General features: G+C 45.6%; 1 protein-coding gene across 2 annotated transcripts in view; it reads right to left on the bottom strand.

The window, feature by feature from the left end:
• ADGRL3 (adhesion G protein-coupled receptor L3) overlaps positions 1–12,772 on the bottom strand; it is a 1,148,457-nt gene that overhangs the window by 1,016,501 nt on the left and 119,184 nt on the right. For both annotated transcript variants that reach the window (XM_040417792.1, XM_040417793.1), the window contains exon 3: positions 1,650–1,759. In XM_040417792.1, coding sequence (XP_040273726.1) covers positions 1,650–1,759 — 110 coding nt within the window. The remainder of the gene's footprint in view (positions 1–1,649; positions 1,760–12,772) is intronic.

The raw sequence follows: 12,772 nt of genomic DNA, 5'->3' as shown, positions 1-12,772 counted from the left end.
CATTCCATAAAAATCCAGGCACATTAAACAGTTTATAGAAAAGTGCATCAGAAAACTACACTTTGCTGAAACCACCCACCACTGGATTATTTTACCTCAGCCATCTGAGTATTCTGGGTGAGGTAAACACCCCTTCCAGCCAACATGTCTTTAAAACTCTTTTGTCAAGTTCCAATATTCTTCTCACTCCATAGTCTCAATCTCAGCCTGCATGAGAAATACTAGATCCAACATTTTTTTTTTCTTCCAAAAAGCTTGAACAAAAAAGATAATAAACAGCAGTACGCACAGCCAAGAAAGTTTTAAAAACAAAACTTTTAATTTCTCATACTCACAAAGATAGAATTAAAAACAACATATCATATAGCACAAATGTCCCGGTTAGATTTGCGCATGTGCTATCAGATATGCTGTTTTTAATCCTATTTTTGTGAGTATGAGTAATATTTATGAAGGCTGCCAGTTTTGTGGTGTTAAATTGTGCAAAATTTAGCAACTTTTGGTTTCCCACACCACTTTCAGAAGTGGAGTGAAACGTTAGTCTGCTTCAGAAAACAGATCACTTTTTTGACCTGCGACATTTATAATGTACGATGCTGGTAAAATGTCCCACAAAATGTTGCAGCCAGTCGCACAGTACGTCAAATGACCCCCTTGCTATACGCACTTAAAAAGGAAAAAACACATTACATCTATGCTGTACGCTATAAAATCTGTGCACCATCTCATAAATTTGACATGGCACAAGAAACCAAGTCAGACTTAAAAGTGACAAAAAACAGCAATTGATAAATGCCCCCCTATATTCTCTTTTTTGTTTAAGCTATTTGGAAGAAATGTTGTCTGATAAAAAGTGACTTATGTAGTATTTCTCATGCAGTCTGAGACCACGGAGTGGGAAGAATATTGGAGATTGACAAAAGAGTTTTAAAGACTGCCTGGCAACCCACTGATCATTTTCTAGTTCTATCTTTGGTTGGAGGTGGTGAGTGAAACTGGGTGCCATCCGAATGTGGTACCCTAGGGCATTTCTGCGTTTTATGTACTGAATGAATCAGGACTTTGCAGACTAGTTCTGTTGCCCTAGGTTGGCTTTGTTTGAAGGACAGATTGGTACTTACTAGGCTTGAACGAATCGAGCTTTGGATCACAGTTCCGAAGTCGATTGATTCAAAAACTTCATAAAATGTATTGGCTCTGTGTAGGCCAACTTTGTATCGCCCGAAGTTGTGCGAGACTTCGTGAATCAGTCCGGTATTCAGATCTGCGTATTTTAAAACATTTTAAATTATGAAGTCAATTGGGCTTTTCAGTACCAAAGGCCACTTTGAATTCCTAATTTAAAATGTTTATAAATATGCAGATAGGAACACCGGACTAATTCACCGAAGTTTTCTTGCAACACGAAGTTGGCCTACATTGAGCCAATACATTTTAATGCTGTACTGAAGCAGCATTAATAAAGAAGTTTTTGAACAAATCGAATCGACTTTGGATCTATCATCCGAAGCTTGATTTGCTCAAGCCTAGTATTTACCATATTGAATTACTTGTATTGTTTTATGTGGAACTGTAACAAGACCACTACTTTAACTCCATGTGCCCCATATATAATAAAAATGCAACAATTAAAGAAAATAAATACTTACTGTAAGGAACACATTCATACTGAACTTCTAGATATTTATAAGTCCCTGGGCAGGGGTCAGGAAATACGTCTGGTCCAGCCACAACTGCACACTGAGTCCGATTATTACATCTACAATAGAAAATACAGTTTGAAGGCCTCATTTTCCAGCATCGTAACACTTTACATTTTCAAGTTGATCCTATGCCCTAAAATCTGAACAAAAATCTTAAAATACAACATTTATCCCTAACTTAACTCAGTGGGAAAGATAATCCCACGAATTCAATAAAAGTGTCATAAACTCGTCATTGTTTTTCTTTTTCACCTAGGTCTGCCTTGAAGTATAAGACTGTAGTTCCATAAATTCTTAATTAGTCTTCCATATTACCAGAGGCGTACCAGGGGGGGTGTCTCCAAGGCCCACCTTAGAGACAACTGAGAATTAGAGATGTACAGTAGCATGCAGTTATCTGAAAGTTTAGGTACGCTTTACTTTTGTACCTGAATACATAGCACAGTTTTATACAGGATAAAATATACATGAAAACTTCAGGTAATAAAAAGTCTCATAGCCTCAAAGCCTCTTGCTATTGGCTGAGAGTAGACAAGCAGTCGCAGCTCAGCAGTTTTTGAACACAGCAGTTTATGGTATTAAAGCTAAGCAAGCCTGATGTTGCAGTGGAGTCCTATGCCCAGATAGACATCACATATAGAGGACTTCTGGATGTGAAAGGATGTTTACTTCAAATTTTGTATTAAAAACAAATGCTCTTACCTTTTGTCTTTAAAACAAGAGTGAGATAAAAATGCTTCAAATTCACATTGCCCTAATTTGGACATTATGACATTTTTTCTTAAAATGCCCAGTAACTGATGCTCTGCCTCACCCCTGGGCCATACTTGATTTGGACTTTTTATTTAAGTAAAGCTAGGTCTTTATATAATGACAAAAATACACCTGTCTGAACTACTGTAGTTGGGAAAGGGGGCATGATCTATGCAGTGGTCATTGTACAGGAAGGAAAATGGTAAAGCTGCAATGTCACATATTGTGAATGGTGAATCCTATGTTATCTGTATATATGTGATATTTTTATTGTAATCATGTCTGTTATTATAAGGAGATGACTGCTAAAAAATTGATCTTTACAGAACAGGAAGTCTTAAGATATTATTAGGCTTAGTGGTCAGTGTAGTAAATGCAGGATTTTTGGATTTAAAACAAATATATAGACAGTAACATCTAAAATGTTAAAAAAAAGTCACCAAAATTATGTCATTTATCAAACTGGTGTAAAGTAAAACTGACTTAGTTGCCTATAGCAACCAATCAGATTCCACCTTTCATTTTTGACAGCAACTTTGGAAAATGAAAGGTGGAATCTGGTTGCTATGGGCAACTAAGTCATTTATACTTTGCACCAGTTTGATAAATAACCCCAGCAATTAATACAAATGTAATTTTCTTCTTTAAAATAGGTAATAAGTAATTCTCCCTTTAAAAAGAGGTTTAAACTGTTATGCTTCCAACTTGAGATATCGATTCTCTAAGCCTTGATCAGCTTGGTACTGTAGTCTGAGAAAAGTCTAAGGAAATGATAAGGCCTCATGTACTAGGCAGTGTCTGTATTTTGGTCAGCAAAAAAACAAAACAACGGATCAGCTAAATACGGACAGCTTCCATGTGTATATTGGATTTTTCTCACTCTCACAATAGAAAGAGCTATTTTCATCTGAAAATACAGACAGGAATAGGGCATGCGCTGAGATTTGTAGTATAGGCACACAGATTCCTGAAAATAACCAATTTGTTCATGACAATATAGAAATGAATGGGTCAGTGTGCTATCCATGTGCATGAGCCAGTAAGAAGACCACTGCTCCATTCAAACTGAGATTAAAGGACCATCATTCTTGTGATTGTTTGGGCTCCCAATTACCGGACAGCCAATAACCATAAATGTATCACCTATCCTATTAGAGACAAATATTTTTGATGGGACAACATCTTTGATGAATGCAAGGAGGTATATATTCTCCAAGTCAGATTTCCGAGTCACTGTCCTGAGAATAGTCACCAATATGTGGCAGGTATGTAGTCTTAAAGTCAGGAACGAAGTTGGGGGTCTTCAACAGAGTAACAGACAGGACACGACAAGAAAATAAGATAGAAGCACAGTTGGAAGACAAGCAAGGATTTGATATCAGGAATGTAACTACCCATGAGAAAATCAAAAGTATAGAATAAAAGAGAACATTCCAAAAACAAGGTAAGGATCAGGAGCATGAGCAATACAAGCAGGTCCTGGTTGTCCTATTGACCGCACACTACTGGCTGGACCAAGGAAGAAAGCTGCAACTAGATTGTGAATCAGTGTTATGGATAAAGACAGAAGCAGAAAAGGTTGTGTATGTTTTCCTTGAAACTAGGCATGGTCAATGACTGGAGACATGTCCACTCAGACAGCTGCTGCAGCCAAGCAAAGTGAGTAACAGTTTCCCCTTCTTCCTCCTTGAAAAAGTTCCTAGAGGCTTGAAGGAGGGGATACTTCTAAATAAAATTCCTTGACAAACATGTTGAGCATGAACATCTGCCTTTAGGAATCCAAATCCTCTCTCCACATTACCTCCACAATGTGAATTTATAAGCAGAGGTAGAGAAAGTTTTGACCATCATAGAAAACCAGTCAATGATCAAAAGTCAAGAAAGAAAGGGATGAATATTATTAGGAATTCAAATAGAATTTGGCTTTTGTTGAAAGTCACCCTTATTAAATTTGCCTAAGTACCTGTGATGGCCAAATGAAATGTAGTGTACTTAAGTCTATAAGTTGGATATTCTTCATGGATGGCCAGACTCTTCACCTACAGTAGGTACAATTTTGAAACCGGGATATTGGTGCTTATTGGCATCTCGTTCAGGGTTGCCAACCATCCAGAAATTTCTGGACAGTCCGTAAAAATAGGCTTCTTTTTCCTGTGTCTGTGAAATAAAAATCCAATTGGCAAAAAAATTCTGGTTGGCAACCCTGATCCTGACTTTAGCAGCAGCTTCCCATTCTTGAGTATTTCGTATCAGATGTCCTGAATATTTTTCTTACAGAGAAGCAAGTATCTTAGACTGTGCCATTTTCAAACGAGGAATACATGGACTTCAACCACAGTGACATATTGTAAGGCCATTTTTTTTAAACCTTTACAAAGGTCCTGTCACCAAAAATGCAGTGCACTCTACAGGCAGAATATTAGGGTATTGTCACGGCCATGGCTATGACCGTGACTCCTGAACCGCATGCGGTTGTCAGCGGTTTTCATTGGTGTTCAATCACAGGTGAGGGCTGTGGTATTGGCCTCACCTGTGGTTGCCGCTGGCAACAGTATGTATGTGGCAGCGTAGCAGGCTGAGCTGTGCCATGCAGCTCGCTACGCTGCGCATGCGGTTTTGTGTGTGATGTGTGGATGTGTGCACTGTGTTTTATGTTATTGTGTGCACGTTCCCTTTAAGTGGTGTTTTCCCTTCCCTGGTGTTGGAAGGGTTAATCCCCTTCCTAGTGTGTGTGATCACTGGGTGTGTCCGACTGTGGGGTGTGGCTTCTCGGCCTATAAAGCCTCATTGCTTTTGTAGGCCTGCAGGTTGCTTCAGCCATGCTTAGCTGAGAGCAGCCTCATGTATTTGTTACCTGCCAGTAAGAGCCACCCCTGTGGTCATAAACCTTAATGTCATAACCATATTGTGCTTTAGTTATTTCCAGTTATGTGTGATGTCCGTGTGATGTTTTATATGTGATTTTGTGCAGCTATGGATCTGGGTCCCTGTGTAGGGATGCGCTTGTGATCTGCACCCTGCTAACACAGGGATCCAGTCAGCAAGGCTGTGGCAGGTAGGTGGAACTCCTTGTTCACCTGCCATATCCATAGAGCTGTTTATGTCTCCCCTTTTCCTGCAGCTTGGCCGTTGAGACTCCTGCTCCTCCGTGTCTAGGAGGAGTGGGCTTGTCTTACTTAGCTCCTAGGTGAGGGTCATCTTGAGGGCTAGCAGGGACTTTTAGGTTCCGGAGCATGGGCCCTCCTACCATCAAGGTTGGCCCATGCAGCTAGGAGCTAGGGTCAGGTTAGGGATGCCTTAGGAGGTGACCTGCTCCCTAATCCTGTCTTCATGACCAAGCAGCCGAAACATCACCGGGCTCCACACGGCTGAGGATTTCCCCCATCCTCAGCCGTGACAGTATGACCACAATCGCTTCTTACGTGGCGCTCCCTCGAAAGAGGGTAAAGCATGCACTGCTGTCTACGGATGGGGTGCATGCGCGTTCTCCGGAGGGAGAGCGTTATGGGGCTCACCATTTACGGCGCGGTGAGTGGCATTCCCCGCCATTCCTCGCTCACCGTTGTCCGTGTTGGTGTCCCCTTTTGTTTGTCTTTCCCCTCCCCCCCTCCCACTGTTTCTAAGCCTCACCAACCTTCCCCTTTTTTGTTGGGAGGGGCTTTGAGGGGTGGGAGTATGCATCCCTCGAAAGAGGGTGAAGCATGTACCGCCCTCTGCGGAAGGGTTACATGCGCGCTCTTCGGAGGGAGAGCGTTCTGGGGGTTTCGCCTCTGACGGCGCGGTGAGTGGCGTTTCCCCGCCTTCCCTTCACCGTTGCCTCGTTTGGCGTCCCCCTGATTTTATAGCACTAGGGTGTTTGTTTGGTGTGCGAGTTGCACACCTTCGAAAGAGGGTGCAGCATGCAGTGCCATATCCATGTGGCCTGCATGCGCGTTCTCCGGAGGGAGAGCGTTCCTGGGGGTTCTCCGTTAACGGCACGGTTGGTGGCGTATTCCCCGCCACCTTTCCTTCCGTGTCCGTGTTGGGGATCCCTCGTCCCTCTCCATGTTCCCATCTCTGGTCGTTTGCTGGCAGCACTCCGTAGGTGGTCCGGCTGCTTGCTGGTTAGGAGTGTCTGCTGGCAGCGACTGGAGTGGGGACGTGAGTGGAGAGTCCCCTCGTCCATCTCTCAGTGGTTCTTTTCTCTTTGTTGCTGGTGCGGGCTGCAGTCCTCGTCGGACTGGCTAGTGTGAGCCGGGAGAGGATGCAGCTGACAGCGACCCCTTTTTAGAACCGGCACTGAGAGTGGACGTCCCCTTCTCCTATCCCCTTGTCTGAGTCCCTCACGTGTCTTTTTTTGGTGGGGGGGCTTTGAGGGGTGGGAGTGTCACGGCCATGGCTATGACCGTGACTCCTGAACCGCATGCGGTTGTCAGCGGTTTTCATTGGTGTTCAATCACAGGTGAGGGCTGTGGTATTGGCCTCACCTGTGGTTGCCGCTGGCAACAGTATGTATGTGGCAGCGTAGCAGGCTGAGCTGTGCCATGCAGCTCGCTACGCTGCGCATGCGGTTTTGTGTGTGATGTGTGGATGTGTGCACTGTGTTTTATGTTATTGTGTGCACGTTCCCTTTAAGTGGTGTTTTCCCTTCCCTGGTGTTGGAAGGGTTAATCCCCTTCCTAGTGTGTGTGATCACTGGGTGTGTCCGACTGTGGGGTGTGGCTTCTCGGCCTATAAAGCCTCATTGCTTTTGTAGGCCTGCAGGTTGCTTCAGCCATGCTTAGCTGAGAGCAGCCTCATGTATTTGTTACCTGCCAGTAAGAGCCACCCCTGTGGTCATAAACCTTAATGTCATAACCATATTGTGCTTTAGTTATTTCCAGTTATGTGTGATGTCCGTGTGATGTTTTATATGTGATTTTGTGCAGCTATGGATCTGGGTCCCTGTGTAGGGATGCGCTTGTGATCTGCACCCTGCTAACACAGGGATCCAGTCAGCAAGGCTGTGGCAGGTAGGTGGAACTCCTTGTTCACCTGCCATATCCATAGAGCTGTTTATGTCTCCCCTTTTCCTGCAGCTTGGCCGTTGAGACTCCTGCTCCTCCGTGTCTAGGAGGAGTGGGCTTGTCTTACTTAGCTCCTAGGTGAGGGTCATCTTGAGGGCTAGCAGGGACTTTTAGGTTCCGGAGCATGGGCCCTCCTACCATCAAGGTTGGCCCATGCAGCTAGGAGCTAGGGTCAGGTTAGGGATGCCTTAGGAGGTGACCTGCTCCCTAATCCTGTCTTCATGACCAAGCAGCCGAAACATCACCGGGCTCCACACGGCTGAGGATTTCCCCCATCCTTAGCCGTGACAGGTATGTTCAGTCAGAGGATTTTGTCCTCGACACAATCCCCACCCTGCACTGTGCTGAGGCTTCTGCTGTGAGTTTTCATGCAGACCCATTCTAGGTTTAGCTCCAATAAACTGAGCCAAACCGCAAGCAAGCTCCCGTTGTGGCTTTGAAAGGGGTCTATGTGGTAACTGTACCAAGAATGGACCTGAACATTCTTGGTGCAGTCTTGAAAAACAGGAGGTAAAAACCCTTGGCCGCATGAACTGTATCGCGGGGGAAACAGTTCAGCTGAGTCCTGTTCAGCTGGTCCTGTTTTTGGCACCCAATCCATGAAGAATATACTATGTCTGACCATACCCTTATACAGCAGAAGGAGCCAAGCATAATGATATATAGTTTTGAGGTAAAAAGAGTCAATAAAACTTGCACTTTTATACATTTATTAGACATTACAATAACGGGCGCTAGAACAGCAGTGCATAAACATTAGTAGGAACAGTCTATATTAAATGGCAAAGGAACTTGACCACATTGACTGGGGGCTTAGACTGGTGGCTGTGATCGGCGGCTATGGCTGAGACTGCTGGCACTAACTAGTGGCTGTTGATTGCTTGGTTTTACAATTTTTGTGATGTAAAAAATGGCTTTTTTTGGCCCCTAATAAAAATTTGTTTTATGGTGTTCACCGGATGGGTTGGATCACATGCTATTTATATAGAGCAGGTCGTTATGGACATGACGAAACCTAATATGTTTTTTTTTTTTACTTTATTTTATTCAATAAAAGCATGTTTGAAAAAAAATATCTGGTTTTGTGTCTCCATTTTCTAAAAACCATTGGCTTATGTAGGGCCTCATTTTTTGTGGGATGAGGTCATGGTTTGATTGGTGATAATTTTGGATACATATGACTTTTTTTATCACTTTTTGTACCATTTTTGGGAAGTGCGGTGGGCAAAATTACAATTCCATCATAGTTTTTCTTTTTTTTTTTCTATGGTGTTCACCATGCGGTAAAAGTAACATGATCCTTTTATAGATCAGGACCTTATGAACGCGGCAATACCAAATATGTTTAGCGTTTTATATTTTACATTTTAACCAATTATGTGTGTATATCGGAAGGTTTTTTGGATTACATTTTAATTGTTTTTTTACTTTTTTTGGACCTAGATCCACTTGGTTCTTGAAGATCCAGTGGGTCTGATGGCTTACAATACACTGCATTAGGCCTCATGCACACGACCGTTGTGTGCACCCGTGGCCGTTGTGCCGTTTTCCGTTTTTTTTCGCGGACCCATTGACTTTCAATGGGTCCGTGGAAAAATCGGAAAATGCACCGTTTTGCAGCCGCATCCGTGATCCGTGTTTCCTGGCCGTGAAAAAAATATGACCTGTCCTATTTTTTTCACGGCCAACGGTTCACGGACCCATTCAAGTCAATGGGTCCGTGAAAGAACACGGATGCACACAAGATTGGCATCCGTGTCCGTGATCCGTGGCCGTAGGTTAGTTTTTATACAGACGGATCCGAAGATCCGTCTGCATAAAGCTTTTTCAAAGCTGAGTTTTCACTTCGTGAAAACTCAGAACCGACAGTATATTCTAACACAGAAGCGTTCCCATGGTGATGGGGACGCTTCTAGTTAGAATACACTACAAACTGTGTACAAGACTGCCCCCTGCTGCCTGGCAGCACCCGATCTCTTACAGGGGGCCGTGATCAGCACAATTAACCCCTTCAGGTGCGGCACCTGAAAGGGTTAATTGTACTATCATATCCCCCTGTAAGAGATCAGGGCTGCCAGGCAGCAGGGGGCAGACCCCCCCCCCTCCCCAGTTTGAATATCATTGGTGGCCAGTGCGGCACCCCCCCCCCTCCCTCTATTGTAATAATTCGTTGGTGGCACAGTGTGCGCCCCCCCCCCCTTCCTCCCTCTATTGTAATAAATCGTTGGTGGCACAGTGTGCGCCCCCCATTGCCCCCCCCCCCCCCTCTATAGCATTAACAACGTTGGTGGCCAGTGTGCAGCCTCCCATCTCCCCCCCCTCCCCCCCATCATCATTGGTGGCAGCGGAGTTCTGATCGGAGTCCCAGTTTAATCGCTGGGGCTCCGATCGGTAACCATGGCAACCAGGACGCTACTACAGTCCTCGTTGCCATGGTTACTTAGCAATAGTACAATAGTAGAAGATTAATACTTACCTGCTGCTGCGATGTTCGTGTCCGGCCGGGAGCTCCACCTACTGGTAAGTGACAGTGGCAGGTCTGTGCGGCGCATTGCTAAATGAACCGTCACTTACCAGTAGGAGGAGCTCCCGGCCGGACACGAACATCACAGCTCCCAGGTAAGTATGAATCTTGTACTATTGCTAGTAACCCGCTGCCACCAATGATCGGGGGGGGGGGGGGCGCAAGATGGGAGGCCGCACACTGGCCACCAATGTTGTTAATGCTATAGAGGGAGGGGGGCCAATGATTGCCACCAACGATTTATTACAATAGAGGGAGGAAGGGGGGGGGGAGGGGGGGGGGGGGCCACACTGTGCCACCAACGAATTATTACAATAGAGGGAGGAAGGGGGGGGGCGCACACTGGGCCACCAACGATTTATTACAATGGAGGAAGGGGGGGGGGCCGCACTGGCCACCAATGATATTCAAACTGGGGAGGGGGGGGGGGGGGGTCTGCCCCCTGCTGCCTGGCAGCCCTGATCTCTTACAGGGGGATATGATAGTACAATTAACCCCTTCAGGTGCGGCACCTGAGGGGTTAATTGTGCTGATCACGGCCCCCTGTAAGAGATCGGATGCTGCTAGGCAGCAGGGGGCAGTCATGTACACAGTTTGTAGTATATTCTAACTAGAAGCGTCCCCATCACCATGGGAACGCCTCTGTGTTAGAATATACTGTCGGAAATGAGGTTTCACGATCTAACTCATATCCGACAGTATATTCTAACATAGAGGCGTTCCCATGGTGATGGGGACGCTTCAAGTTAAAATATACCATCGGATTGGAGAAAACTCCGATCTGATGGTATAAAAGGGACTCCGGACTTTACATTGAAAGTCAATGGGGACGGATCCGTTTGAAATGGCACCATATTGTGTCAACGTCAAACGGATCCGTCCCCATTGACTTGCATTGTAATTCAGGACGGATCCGTTTGGCTCCGCACGGCCAGGCGGACACCAAAATGACTTTTTTTTCATGACCGTGGATCCGCCAAAAATCAAGGAAGACCCACGGACGAAAAAACGGTCACGGATCACGGACCTACGGACCCTGTTTTTGCGGACCGTGAAAAAAAACGTTCGTGTGCATGAGGCCTTACACTACAGGTATATACTGTAGTGTACTGTCGTGTATTGAACTTAGGGCTGGACGATATGGCCTAAAATCTATTTTGCAATATAATTTGAAGCATGTGCAATAACGATATATATATCGCAGTATATTATTTGCTATATTTTGGGGGGGTTAAATTTAATTTTTTTAATTTTTTTTACTTTTTATTTAGCATTAGCGCCCTTAGGGGCTAGAACCCTTGTCCTATTCACTCTAATAGAAATATATTAGGGTGAATAGGACTTTACACTGTCCCTGCTGCCCTGTGCTTTGTGCACACGGCAGCAGGGAGCTTACCATGGCAGCAAGGGCTTCAGTAGCGTCCTGGCTGCCATAGTAACCGATCGGAGCCCCACAATTACACTGCTGGGGCTCCGATCAGAAGCTGCCACTGCACCACCAATGGGTGAGGAGGGGGCGACCCTGGGGCCACTGTCACCAATAATTTAATACTGTTGGAGGGGGGGCGCACTGCAGGGCGGGGGAGTTTTCACCACAATTAATATAATACTGAGAAGAGGGAGAGTAGAAGGGAGGGACTGTAGCCACTGCGCCACCAATGACTATAGTTAATTATTGAATACAAACGTGTGCCAGCCATATCCCATACCCGGCCTCTATGACTGCGCGCTGCTATCCACCGCAATTAACCCCTCAGGACTTGAAAGGTTAATTGCGGCGGGTAGCGGCGACATAGAGGCCGGGGGCCGGGTATGGGATATGGCCAGCACACGCAGGCTACGTTTGTATTCAAGCATTAACTCTATTCATTGGTGGCGCAGTGGCCACAGTCCCTCCCTTCTACTCCTCTCTGTTCTCATTGGTGGCCAGCGGCAGCTGCACATAGTGGGGAGAGAGCTTAAAGGGGTTGTCCGGGTTCCGAGCTGAACCCGGACATACCTATATGGTATGCTTCCTGGCAGCCTCATGGAGAGCCAGGTACGTCACCGGAACTCTTGAAAATGCTTTTGCCCTGCACGATTTAGTGCAAGGCAAAGGAGAGCAACAGAGCATGAACTGCTCCGATGCTCATGTCAGGGGGCTTCCTGGGTGAAAATGGAGGTATGTCCGGGTTCAGCTCTAAACCCGGACAACCCCTTTAAACCTTCAAGCATTGGGCCGCTGCCAGGGCAGAGCAGCGGCCCGATGGTTAGCCCTTTCCAGACAGCGGTTCCTAAAGACCGCAACATGGAAGGGGTTAAACAGTTATGGAGCGCTCTGTGTGTGTGTGTGTGTGGAGTGCTGTGTCCTGATTGGACGACCCGATGCGCATGCCCAGTGCAAAACTGGTGACACACACACGGACACAGCGCACTCACACAGGGATTTAATTATTAGAGATATCTCTGATCTTTCTGAGTTCAAGGCAGCCCATTTGGTTGCTATCAGTAATTGATAGCATTCTCTGTGTAAAAGGTGTATTAGAGACCCCAATCACGTAGGCGATTGTCGGGAGGGAAGTGTTCCCTCCCAGTAACTACCTGCTTGCTTGCTGAGGAGACCACTGCTATTACATACGTGGGGAGGAGCAATTGCTATGTCATCGCTTGACCCCATGCTCTACAGTGGTTTGGTGGAGGAAGATCGTAATTAGACAGCACGATCTGCCGCCTGTAAATCCTGATCTTTCAGCATGCTCTTTCAGCAT

The sequence above is a fragment of the Bufo bufo genome, chromosome 2 (assembly GCF_905171765.1).
Source record: "Bufo bufo chromosome 2, aBufBuf1.1, whole genome shotgun sequence".
NCBI lineage: Eukaryota > Metazoa > Chordata > Amphibia > Anura > Bufonidae > Bufo > Bufo bufo.
The sequence above is the reverse complement of the archived record's forward strand: the minus strand, read 5'-3'. Positions and strand labels throughout refer to the sequence as shown.